The sequence below is a fragment of the Chironomus tepperi genome, unplaced genomic scaffold, assembly GCF_022539635.2.
Source record: "Chironomus tepperi strain 1889 unplaced genomic scaffold, CSIRO-AGI_Ctep_v1 contig_85, whole genome shotgun sequence".
Classification (NCBI taxonomy): Eukaryota; Metazoa; Arthropoda; class Insecta; order Diptera; family Chironomidae; genus Chironomus; species Chironomus tepperi.
This window is the reverse complement of record NW_027226207.1, coordinates 469,182-482,401: the sequence shown is the minus strand read 5'-3', so window position 1 is coordinate 482,401 and position 13,220 is coordinate 469,182. Positions and strand designations below refer to the sequence as shown.

The window sequence follows — 13,220 nt, the reverse complement described above, 5'->3', positions numbered from 1 at the left end:
TTAATCAAACACTTTTTAAGTACGACCATATTTAAGAAGAATCCGAATAAAGAGTTTATAAATAACTAACAGAAATATTGTTTCTTTTCGGCGGTGTCTTAAAAATTCTTCTCGGGGCATCACTAGTTAGAAGTAAAATCAGCGGGTGTTAAATGGCTTCGCTGCGTTGTCTGTTATTGCTTAGTGAAATATTTAACATTCCTTTCGCCACGTGAGTCACAATAAAAAGATGAATAAAGAGACTGTGAAGGACCTTTTTGAATGAATTAAAAAGATGAGAAGGCTTCAAAGCAAAATATTTGTAGATATTTTGAATGAAATTCTATGCGATGATTTTATTGTACGTGAAAGAATATATTTCATTCACAACTACTTTATGAAAGCTTATAGAGATTTATGATAGGTACAAAGAAATTTTTTAATGATTGTGGAAGTCGCTCCATGACTTTTGAACAATTTATATAATAAATTTAATCGACTTTTACTCTATTTTTACATATGTTCAGGATGTTCTCGTACACATTCGATAAAGTGATCGGGCTTTAATTCACCAATGCAAATTTTATGAACTGCTGTAAACATTGGAAACTGGTCTTCCATGTTTTTTGTTTTAAGCATATGATAGACTTCGGCAGCAGTTTCTGGACCCTGTAAATTCTGTCCATTCAAAATTTTCTTCTCAATTTCAGCAAAACTCATTCCTTGTTTAACAAAAACTTCTCCTGCTTTACGGTTTCGACCTCCATAGCACGTAGTAACTAAATCAGCAATTCCGCATGATTCAAAAAATGTAGCTAATTGACAACCCGGATAAAATACATTGCCAAATTTAATCATTTCCATTAGACCCAGTCTAATTACAGCAGCTTTTGTATTATCACCATATCCTAATCCATCAACAAAGCCTGCTCCAGTTGCTACTATATTCTTTAAAGCACCACACATTTCAACAGTATCAGCATCGTCACTGATTACAACACGAAAATTAGGTGTTGAGAATAAATTATGAAGAATTGGTGCCATTTTTGTGTCTTTTACGCCAATTGTTGTTTCACAAAATTTTTCACCGGCCACTTCAGTGGCTAAATTTGCACCCATTAGGACTGCACAAGGAATCTACATATGAAATACATGCTACATACTCTACTTTACATAAAATCTTATTACTTACATTTAGATGTCTATGGATGACTTGAGATATTAATTCAATTCCACCGTCTTTGCCAATCTCAAAGCCTTTAGTTAAAGACAAAGCCATTGCTGTTGGCTTTATTTTTCCAGCTTTAATTAAGAGAGAATTTGGTTTAAATATAATTGAATCAATTGATATATCTATGAATTACCTAGCTGGGATCCAATTTTACTTATGTATTGATGTGGGAGAACAAAGATCAAAATATCGGCATTTTTGGCAGCTTCAACAATATCAGATGTTGCGTAAACATTTTCTGGGAGTAAATATCCTGGCAAATACTTGACATTTTCATGAGTTTCGTTAATAATTTCAGTTAACTTTTTGCCATTAACGATTTCCTCAAAAACATACATATAAACACGTTCTAAATAACAATTGCTGGATTAGCTTTACTGGATCTATAAAGTTTAATTATGCAGTTATTTACCTTCAAATTCTGGAAGTCTTTTTGCATTTAAGCCTACAATTTTACTGATAGCTGAACCCCTAAACAAAAATTATTTTGATATTAGCTAAATTAACTCAAAATACAAATTTTTTTGAACTCACCAGTTACCAGATCCGATAATACTAACGTTAACCTTGGACATGACTGAATCAACTGAACAGATGCTTAATAAAATCCCTAATTTTCTTAAAATATTATTTTTAATTTTCTTTTGTTTTCCCGAATTTTTTATCACAACAAAAATAAAATATTTTTCAAATGTCGGACTGACTATTTTTGTACAAATTCTCTGAGATATTCAAATATTCTAAATACGTTAAATATTAATTCTCAATTACTTTTAAAACTAACTTTAAATTTATTTGTATGATTACTACTATATAGATAGTTGTAAACATCTATACTATTCGATGAATCTCGAGAAAAACAACACGCGATGTAAGATTGTTTTCTTTCGAAATTTTCCATCTATTATTAGATCACATTCGGGGTGTAGCATCGGGAACATCTTCGTTAAAAATAACTAAAATTAAACTTTGATTAACTTCTCGAAGTCTCAATTAACTTTTACATATTAAAAAAAATATTTCCAAGTGTCTGTCGGCACTTACTTTCTTATATTCAATCAACATGTGTGCCAATAGATTACTTTCTAGAGAAAATTTCAATATATTAGATATAGCGGAAGACTGATCAGCCGGCACACAATTGATGCCTACATTACAAAGTACATATTTTTCATCTTCAGATTCTTTTAAGAATTTTTATATTCTTTATTACTTATGAATAAGTAACAACTAAAATTCCATTCAATGATTGCTTCTCAAAAAGTCTTTCTCATATTTATATTCTTGACACTCTCATCTCTTCTTTCAAGAGACGGTGTGGTGTGTGTATATAATAAAAAATGAATCATTTCCAAATTTTTCATTCATACTCACCTATTCAACTTAAGTGTCATATACTAAGTGTTGGTATATTTAAATTATTTTCATCTTTTGTTGTTCGGATATATTCAGAAGATTTAAGAAACAAAGAAAAGATGAAATAAAAGAGAAGTGAAGAGATACTGAAAAACAACATAAACAAAAATCTAATCGTCAATTATAACTTTCATTGTTATTTCATCGTCGTTTCCTTTTTTTTAACATTTGAATATTCTAATAAAAGTTTTATGAATGTTTCTTCATGTAGGTATTCAAAGTTAATTCTTATGAGAACTTTTTCTCTGCTTTACTATCTTTTCTGTGCGTATAAGACCTGCTATCCTAATACTGATGACTACAATTAACTCCACATCAAGCACAAATCCTCTGTCTACAGGTTGAGCTGACATTACTGGAGCTCCTGGCCACCGTTGCCATTGCGAATTTCAACTAAGGAAGCCAAGCTGTCCCTGCAATGACATTTTCTCTGCCACGTCAAGCAATCATTTCAAGAAAAATATTAAAACATTCAACATTGCATAAGTGCAATATAATGCAAAGTCTACTATTTTTCATGAATAATATCTTCTTTGTTAGTAACTTGAACTCATAATAGTAAAATATAGAAACAAAAGATAAAAATTACAACTAACATGTATGCTTTCTATAGGAAAAAAAAGTAAGATAAAGGCATTCTTTTTCGATATTGTCACACGGAATGAAATGGAAGGTATTTGAGATAAACAGTTGAAAGACAATGGTTGAACAGGATATTATCATGGATGTTGTAGAATGTGAACAGGAGAGGAAAATGAATTGGACACCATAGAAACAGAAAAATCTCTTTATTCATCTACTTTTGTGATATTGTCTTTCACATTTTTCAAATGAGAGAAAAACAACAACGGCGTATTGTTACGAAACGAACAAAGCATTACGTATTGTGTAAGGATATTGAAGTAAAATAGAAAATTGGCAATCTCTTACTGTTACTCAAGCCTGTTATCGATTTTTTAATCCCAGTTTCTCGCACTTCTTCTTGGAAGATTAAAAAGTAAGACACAACTAGCTGCAAGAAGATTAAACTTCCATGCTGCTCAGGTAACCAAACTCCAAATTCAATTTCTTTCCTAAATCGTAGTTGTTGTAACGTTCATTTGAGATTTCAATAATATTTATTGTATTTAGTTGAAATCCCTTTTTCATACAAAAGTTCAATTTTTTTTTTTTGAACTTCGAAGAATAAACATCTCATTTATTTATTAATCAGTTAGTAAATAGTTTTAATTAAACCACAGTCGCCACATTTACAGAAGTAGCGTGGATGTTCGATCTATAAACACGCTAAATATTAACACGAAAAATGAAAACATCTACAGTGGCAAACACGATCAATAATAAGTAAAGTTGCCAAAGTAATCTTTGTCTTGTCAAATGCAGAAAAGCGCCCTAACCTAATAATACCTTTTCTTTAGAAAAAGGATATATTAAAAGAAAACATTGAACATGACACGCAAAATTTCATTTTTCTCTATTGTTGAACAATTTTTTTTTTTTGTCAATCGATAATCTTCGATCTATAGCTTCTCATCGTCATTCATTCCTTTCTCCTTTATTCATTTGACATTTTTCTGTATAAGGACATGCCTATCAAAGAATGAAAATCGATCTATATACAAAAGAAAGAAGAAGGCACAACAACATTCACAATGATGAGTTAGAGTAAAAAAAGATCTTAATGTTATGCTTAATCAAATGACACAATTGAGAGGAAAAAACAGATGGCAAGGATCTTGATTGAAGGACACTTTGTGGATTACAACAACAGACGAAAAAAAAGAATGGCATGTATGTTAGAGTGTGTCTCTAAACCGTTGAATTACACTTTAGAATGATGAGAAAGAATGTTAATTCTATTAAAAATAAAATTAATTAAACTGATTAAAAAACCGAAACGGTTTTAATATTTCGATTAATGAAAGGAAGTTAGAATGAATGCAGAGAGGAGCATCTGTTAACTCTAAAGAGTTCTCAAGATGACAATTGAATGCGAAATGAGATTTCTGTTGCGTTAGAAAAAAGTATCGATTACATGCAATTTATAGTCCTTTATCTAATCACAAAGAAATTTTATTGAAACAGTTTCTCGATGTATTATGCTAATAAATTATAATTCAAAGACCGTTGTGCCGCCAAAAAGATTTTATAAGGTACTCAAATTAGATCCCGAAAGAACATCAATTGAATACTCTTTCTTTTTTCTCAATGAAATATTTGAATAAATTCCATAAATATCTTAAAAAATCATTCATAATTTCGTTTTATTTGTTGTCTATTCTTTCCACTCTAAGATATTTCATTCTTCTTTAGTTCTTCTTGTTTTCACAGAAGAGAATAAAAATTGTATATCCATTATTCGAGAGGAACTCTAGAAATATTATAAAAAAAAATGTTCAATGAAAATAGTAAAAGTATTATTGCTTGTTCAGATTCTGTAGCGCATTAGTTTCCATATCTTTCTCTCATAAAAATTTTACTCAATCGAGCTCGAGTAAACGGAATTTCGTATGCTAAGGTAAACAATAGAATTTACAAATTTGAAAATTTCGCAAATTAATCAAACAAATCTAGTAATCAGTGACAGCATCAAAAAACGACAAAGTATCTGGTTTACCAAACTCATCTTTGCTGTAGACCTGTAAAATACAGAAAGAGTTTATGAATAGAACGATAGAATAAGACGTGGCAACATAAGAACGAAACAACTTAATAAAACACATTATTTATAATAAAAAAATTCTATGATACACATTCGCTCAGAGGTTTCAATCTTTAGAAGGTAATATTCTAATGAGAAGAATCAATCGGTTTAAAATATCTGAATTATTTCCATTCATTCAGTATTGTACGAGAGGATAATGATGAAGAAAAAAATAACACAATCAAACGCGCAACTTTTTATAATAAATCGATTGGTATAAAAATCCTTCTATAGAATTTGAATCCTTTGAAGTTTGTTCTCTTTCATTCTTAATGCTCTAAATATGAAATTCTTTGAAGGATTTATGAGTTTGCTGCCAAATCAAGTAGAATCCTTTTCATATGTATCTCATCCTTCAATTGTATGTAACAGAATGGATTTCCAATAAGAAGATATAATGCTAAGGTAAAAGAAATATACTTCTCGGTTTTTGCATATGTTTCACACTCAATTGAGCAATTTCGCATAATATAGAAATTGAAATTGAGTAGCTCATAATTTTTTCATGACCTTTTCAATTGAGAAATGTATAAATAACTGATAAAGTGTAAATGATTCGAGGCGCATTTCCAGCATTTATTAATTAAAGCACTGTGAAGTGCTGAGTATAATTCATGTATGATTTATATTTATGTTGTCTGTTCTGGTTCATCGAAATGTCATGCTATAGAACTTTTTAGTATGTTCCATTGTTATCAATCCGCTTCTCATTTCTCATCAGCAACATAAAAAGTCGTCTAATTCAATGACCAATTCATGAATTATTTCATTCAAATTGTTATTTTTATTCAACAAGTTTTTAACACACACAGGAAAATCGACAATAATTAACAATGAGAATCAATCGGCGAAAAAAATAGAAGATGAAAGAACAAAAAGAATGAATGAATCCGAAAAAAAATATTCTCTATTTATTTCGATTTCCTGTTTATTCAGTGCGGATTCTCTATATATGATGAAAAACCTGGGGCTTGTTCAGGCCAAAAATAGAGAAGTGAATTGATTATTGCTCATTCAATTGTGATAATTTTTTGTTATGATTATGTGAATTTTTTTTTATTTTTTCATTAAAAGTTTTACACAGGGCTTTGGATTTACAGCATGTTTGATTGTTAGCAACATCATCGACACATCATTGATTAAGTGGAGGATCTTGGCGGTGCAGCGTATTTATTTCGCAGTAAGGTAACAACTAGAGTCATCAGCAGCGCTATATGGCTTGGAGTCTTGGAATATGACTGTTGCAGGCGAGCATGCATAAGTAAGAAAGTTGGTGTTTTGAATCAATTTCTTCATAGAAATTTAGGTCAAAATATCTAGATCATAATGTTGAGGCTATATTGATTTAAATCTTGTGAAAATTTAAAAAAAAAAGTCTCATAAAACTGAGTTTACTTCCTCATCCCTGGCCCCGATCAATTTCATTTCATTACCTTTTCTTTCTTATTAATACTACATTGTGGACATTAACCATACAAAATTGATGTCTCTGTGTTCCCAATAAAAAAACAAAATAAAAAGTAACACCTACCTTTTAGTATTTTCTATAAATTCTTTGTGTATTATTTTTTGGATACCTGTAAACTTTATTCTCACTATTTTTGGCACTAAACAATGAATGATAATTTTTTTCTCTCTGTGTAAAACTTAAGACTTTACCGAGAAAGACCTGTAAATTAAATAGGAAGAAAAAAAAAGTAATATTAACAATGGACATTCTATTTTAGTGAATGAAATTCTTAAAGTTATTGTTACATAGATCGTCTTTGAAAACGATATAGATTTTTTGTTTGTGCATTGTAAATGTGAATGAATATTATTGTAAGTGTTTGCTTGGAACCCTGCAATTCTTTTCAAATCAAGATAGCATATAAAGAAATGAGTTAAAAGAAAAGGAAGTTGATGTATTGCACGTTTTAGGTGAATAGAAAAAAGAATGTAAAATGTGAAAAATAGAATGGAAAGAAAAATTTAGGGAAATAATGTAATGTCATACAATGTGTGAGAATAAAAGACATAAATGCTTGCTTTTTTGATTTATCTTCTTTTTAGAAAGTGTATAGAAGTGACAATGCATGTTGTGCATCGTTTTTTTTATACAAATTGTATGCAAAACATTCTAATCATGCGAATTGACAACTTATAAAAATTTTATGTACATTCTTCAGCAAATGTGATAGATGTAGTTTAATTAAAACTACTATCTAGCTGATTATTATATAAATTAAATGTTTATTCTTCGGAATTCAAAAACAGACTGAATTTTTGTGAGAAAAGGGGTATTAAACTATGAACAATTAATATTATTCAAAACTCAAATGAACGTTGGAACACATCCTGCGTGTGATTTTCCAAATTCTCAAAATGAATAGCACTGCGTGTATTAAAGGCGTTTAATGGAATATTGAAGTAAGCAATAAAAAATGATGACTTAATTTTAAACTGCAGAGATCACCGCCCAGTTTTTTAGAAATATTTCTTTTTTACTTTAAACCAGCTCAAGGAATTGACAATAGTCGTGCATGTGCAATAAAATTAATGTGCCTTTATTGTATCTCCTATTTGCAATTTTTAAATATAATAGTGCAAAAATGAAAGGGTACTGCACAAAATATGATTTAATAAATTTTAAATTTAATTTTTATTGCTGTTCTATATATGCGGTTTTACAGTTTATAATATCAGATTGAAAATTCCATTTAGTAATTTTATTAGATTCGAACAACAGTATATTAATTTAGTAATAGGTTGTCTAATTTATTATATTATAGAAATTATTTTAATACAGTTTGTAACTGTTAAAGTTTACATTTTGATGTAAACTGATCAATTTGCCCGATAGTCTAGTGACTATGGTAATTACCAAAGGGTAACCAACGACTGAGCCAGCTTCAGACGCCAACTAAGAGAGGCCATGATTCACATTTGATCATTAAGACTTTTAATAAGCAATATTTGCTGAAATGACTACTTTATAGAGTTATAACGAATACACCTTAAATGAATTTGGATGTGTGAATTCATGCCATATGGTAAAGCTGTAAAGAAAAAAATTAATGTTTTTAAATTTGGAAATTGAGAATATAGAAAAGCAATTTAAGATGCTAATAAAATATTAAAATTAAATCAGTTCAATTGAAATTATTTGCAAAAACCGTTCACATCATAAATAATAAATATTCATGAGGTACTTTCACATTTTAACTTATTCAAAATTAAAACCTCAACCCCTTTTGCTCACATTTTTATAATTAAATTTAATTCATTTTCTATTCATGATGTCAATCGATATTTTTTTTTGCACAATGAATGTCTTTTCTTGTTCTTAGGGGCGTAAAGGAATTCCTTTTGCATTGCATTGTTGCTTGTTATTATTCTAACTTTTCAATCAATTGCAATCTTCTGTATCTTACTTACATGTCTTGCACCCTTTTTTAATATTATTATGTCATCTTACTTTACCTCACTTTTCCAATAACAAAAAGGTGACAAAACATTTGCGATGTTTGATGAATAAAACGCATTTTGGCACTAGGTGAACAGTAGGAGCTTATTATGTCGAGAGAATACATATTTTTTAAAAAAATTCTTTTAATATTATATTTGAAAATCATAAAAATCTGTGTGATTTGATTGAATCTTGTGCTACCTTGAAATCAAATATTTACAGTCAATGTTAGCTCTGCTGTTTATTCAGTTAGGTAAAAAATTGCAATCCCTTCTGCTATGTCGTACTCCGATTGTGATCAACTGCGCGAGGATATGCTTATTAGAATTACAATTATGCAATTTTGTTGAATGCATAAATATGTATGCCTGCTATTGATTTCCATAGATGTTGTCAGATTATAAGCAGTTTTCAATCCGAATGCATGGAATAAAATCATGAAACGAAAACTTCCATGCCCTCTCAACTCTTTTCTTTCTCACAAAATCTTCTATTGTTGCCAATTCTTTCCATTCATTCTTTATATTTCTGAATATTATTGTCATTTCCATTTTATGTCTTGTTGTTCAATTTCATTCTTCCTCGAATATTGAATTGCATAACATAGAATTCCTTTTTCTCTTCTTTTCATTCCATTTTGTCTTTTCTTATGCAATTTCGATTTCATTGTTGCAAAATTCAATTGACATTTTTTTCAACTTACATAAATTAAATTCAATTAATTTTTTGAAGAACTCGCAATACCTTAAATGAAATTAAATTTTGCTGAATTTTTAATTTAATTAAATTTCTCGTGTGATTTTTTCGATTGATTGATTTTTCGAGAATTGAGTTTAGTAAACTGATAGGTTCTCACATTACAGAGACACTTTGATTGAAAGAGGAAAGATGTGCTTGAGAAATTCAAAATAAGGTATTATTTAGTATGAATTACTGTGAAAAAGTAATGCATGGATTTTTTGAATGGTCAATAACTCTGCAATCTTTTTGAGAAATGGTCGTTAAATATTCAAATTATATTTGCAACTCCTATTAGTTGACCCCCCTTTTCTAGTTGTTAGTCCCCTTCATATAAATATTCAGTATATTTCTGATCACTGAAGTATAAACATCGTTGTTATCAAACTAAAACCTTGTAGAGTCTTTAATTAAACTTATCAATAAATTAGCTTTGCTGATTCAAAGTTCTATTTCATCCTTTTGATCCAAAATGACCAAAAAGAATTGTTCACAAAAAATTTCCAAAACTCATAGTCGACTCCGATTTTGTATGGAAAAGTGTTTACTTATTGTTTTGGAAATTTGAAGCTAAGTTACCGTTAAAAATAAATTTCTGTTAATAAAATCTAATCGCAAATATAATCTGCACGATGAAATCAATATAGAAAAGAAAAGCTTAATCAAAATACATCAAATTGTAAAAGAACAATAGTTTCTATCAATTTACCGCGAGTAATATCTGTTTGATCAATAAATCTATTACAATAAATAAAATATTCAAGAAAAAAATAACATGATCAAAAAGCAATTCCGACTATTTAAGTATTTCACCCGTAACAAGTCAAGAGCAAATGAATAGAAAGAAAGAAAAAAAAAAGCATTTAGTAAATCTATTTAATGCGATTTGTGTGTGAAAAGAAAGAAAAATGTCTTATCACATGCAATCAATCTCATTTTTTTCTCTTTATTTTTACACGAAGCCGGCTTTTGATAGATGCTTAAGTGACATGAACACTAATATGATGGATGAGTTGAATTACTACCATTATAGATTTTGTTCATATTAAATACCTTTCATTTATTGGGAGGTCTAAAAATATTTTCAAATGTGTGACTCTATATCTTCAGATGAAAAAATAAATATAAAGAAAAGAATTGATACTTCTAAAAAGATCAAAAACATCGAAGGTGTGGTGACATGATGTCTAACTCGAAAATATTTTTTGATAACATCGTTTTTATAATGTCTAAAGAGTGCCTTAAAAACACATCACCTGTTTTGTGTTTAACATATTATTTCTTTGACTGTCTGAATGACTATGTAGCATTTAAGCTTAAATAACTGACTGGTATGTGTCTTTAGTTTCTCTTAGAAATTCGGTCAAATATTATTCTTATGTATATCAGGTTATTATCATTTTCGATGATCCTCTTAGTGTGGCAAATAGAAAAGACTAATCCTTTTTGCTTCTTTTTTCAAACTAATACCGTCGTTGTCTGACTTTACACATTTTCTATCTCTCCTTCGCAAAATATAGTGATGACAACACACCTGTTGACGAACAAAAATATCTGCTATTTATAAATCTATTCGTAATGTCCAATAAGGATTCCAAATTTAGCAAATAAAGATATGAATTGAATTATGTTAAAGGATTACATGCGATAAGCTGCAGATTTTCTCTTCAGTCACATTATAGTCCAGATCGGTATCTGCGTACGTATATGGCAATATTTTTGTGTAAAGAAAGATTTATTGGGCTGACAATTGGAAGCTTTATAAAGTCGGATTAATGGACGAAAAATTAAACTTTACAAAATCATCATTTTTCCAGTAGTTTGCTAAAATTACTCAAAAATTGTTCAGATGTGATGTGCACGTTAAACTATTAAAAATATACTTCCAGCACGTGAAGTAAGTATTGCTTCAAAAATCATAATTGTTGATATTTTTAAAGAAAAACTATTTAAAATGTCAGTATTTATTAAAGGCATAACAATCTATTGTGAGTCTGTAATGCATTAATTTACATCATGTCCTGCAAGAAGTAATATAATATAAAATAAAAGAAAATTTCAACTATAACAATGCTATAATAATTTTGATGAAATTCCATGTAAAAGAGTATGTTGAATCTCCACAATTCATTGAGATTGATGACATTATATTCCCCAACTGCTGTATCAAATTCTTTTATAAATGCAGCACAAAAAAGGCTAATAAATGAAGCACATTTCATTTCCAATCCAACAATTTCAAAGAATACATGTATACAATGTATAGTATCGTAAGAAACGAAAGAAGAAGATGAAAAAAATATATCAAAGCGTGTCTTTTCTTCTCCTTTATATCAGCCATTTTCATTTCAGAAAAGCGCACAATGAAACATTCTTTATGATATAAAGCGAATAAAAAGTATTCACCTGCTCTAAAAATTCATTTCTTATTACATTTTCCCCATGCCTATGTATACATAACACGCGTGTATATATTCATAAAGAATATAAAAAGTTAATCAAATTTCAACGGGATTTGATGATTAAAACGCATCAAGTGTAATCAGATCCTTAATATGAATTAAGACCTTAATACAAGATTTTTACGATACTTGTTATTAACGTTCATTTGAGATTTGAACAATATTTATTGTACATAGTTGAAAACCCCTTTTCACCCAAAAGTTCAATTTGTTTTTGAACTCCGAAAAATAAACATTTAATTTTTGTATAAAATCACGAGGAAGTAGTTTTAAATTAAACTACATCGCCCACAGAATAACTGATTCCCAGTCGAAAATCATCCAGAGAATTGCCTTGTAAGGCTCAGTCAGCCAACAAAAATGAACAATTCTTCTATATCACTTGTGAAAATATACCTTAAAAGGTGATGTTTCTAATGCTATATGTGTGAAATAAGAAAAAAAAAGTCATTTAATTCCATTTTTTTTTTGTTGAAGGAAAAATAGTAACCCGCTGTTGTTATGTTATGTTATAAAAGTTTTATGACCAAAACAATTACGCTTGAATGCGCGCATAGCACCTTAAGCCAAAAAAAAAATTCGGTTAATAGAAAGAAAATTTTATGTATTATTTTGTAAGAACGAATTAGCTAAATTAATTCTAAGCGCAACTATAAAAAATTATTATAATTTTTCTTTATTTTTTTACTTAAAAAGCATGAAATAGGAACAAGTTAAAGAAGAATATGCAATGTCACATTTTTACCATTATTTCAATATCGATTTTCTGTCCCAGATTTTTCCTTTAACATTTTAATACCAATTGTTTGTGACGTCACAATATGTGTATGTATATATGCAAATAAGTAATCAATAGATGCTTTAAAATTTGTTATAAATTATTTTTTTTCATATTGAAAAATTCTACAAAAATGCAATATTTTAAAGTTCCATTGCCATTGCCAAGCTATATAGATAGAAAAAAGTTTCACAATTTAGATCTATACTGCGCATCTTCAATTTCCCCTTTTATGTCGAACAAATTATGTTCAATTTTGATATTTCATTCCATGTATCAACTTCTTCTACTATTGTATATGTATGAAAGAATCTTACACACTTATACATACATTAAGAGGCACCACGCCTACACTAATTTCGAAAATTCGAAAAACTGCTTCTGAACAGCGATGATGATGATGATGAAGAAGTAAAAAAAAAGTGTGAATGAATGAGCGTATTACACGCTTTAGCACACACAGC

The 13,220-nt window shown here is 29.1% G+C and overlaps 1 protein-coding gene across 1 annotated transcript; it reads right to left on the bottom strand.

The window, feature by feature from the left end:
- Positions 1-306: 306 nt before the first annotated feature.
- LOC139086019 (glycerol-3-phosphate dehydrogenase [NAD(+)], cytoplasmic-like) lies at positions 307-1,930 on the bottom strand. The gene is made up of 5 exons (XM_070634290.1): positions 1,745-1,930; positions 1,623-1,681; positions 1,344-1,559; positions 1,172-1,281; positions 307-1,116 (listed from the first exon to the last, which is right to left on the bottom strand). The coding sequence occupies exons 1-5, from the start codon at positions 1,783-1,785 to the stop codon at positions 493-495; spliced, it is 1,050 nt and encodes a 349-aa protein (XP_070490391.1). The 5' UTR covers positions 1,786-1,930; the 3' UTR covers positions 307-492.
- Between the last annotated feature and the right edge of the window lie 11,290 nt (positions 1,931-13,220).

What these genes read in the sequence shown, in the direction of transcription:
- LOC139086019 (XM_070634290.1), bottom strand. Translation starts at nt 1,785, where the DNA reads ATGTCCAAGGTTAACGTTAGTATTATCGGATCTGGTAACTG. An exon ending in AAGACTTCCAGAATTTGAAG is followed by an intron (nt 1,560 to 1,622) that starts GTAAATAACTGC and finishes ATTGTTATTTAG; the next exon opens with AACGTGTTTATATGTATGTT. An exon ending in TCATCCATAGACATCTAAAT is followed by an intron (nt 1,117 to 1,171) that starts GTAAGTAATAAG and finishes TTTCATATGTAG; the next exon opens with ATTCCTTGTGCAGTCCTAAT.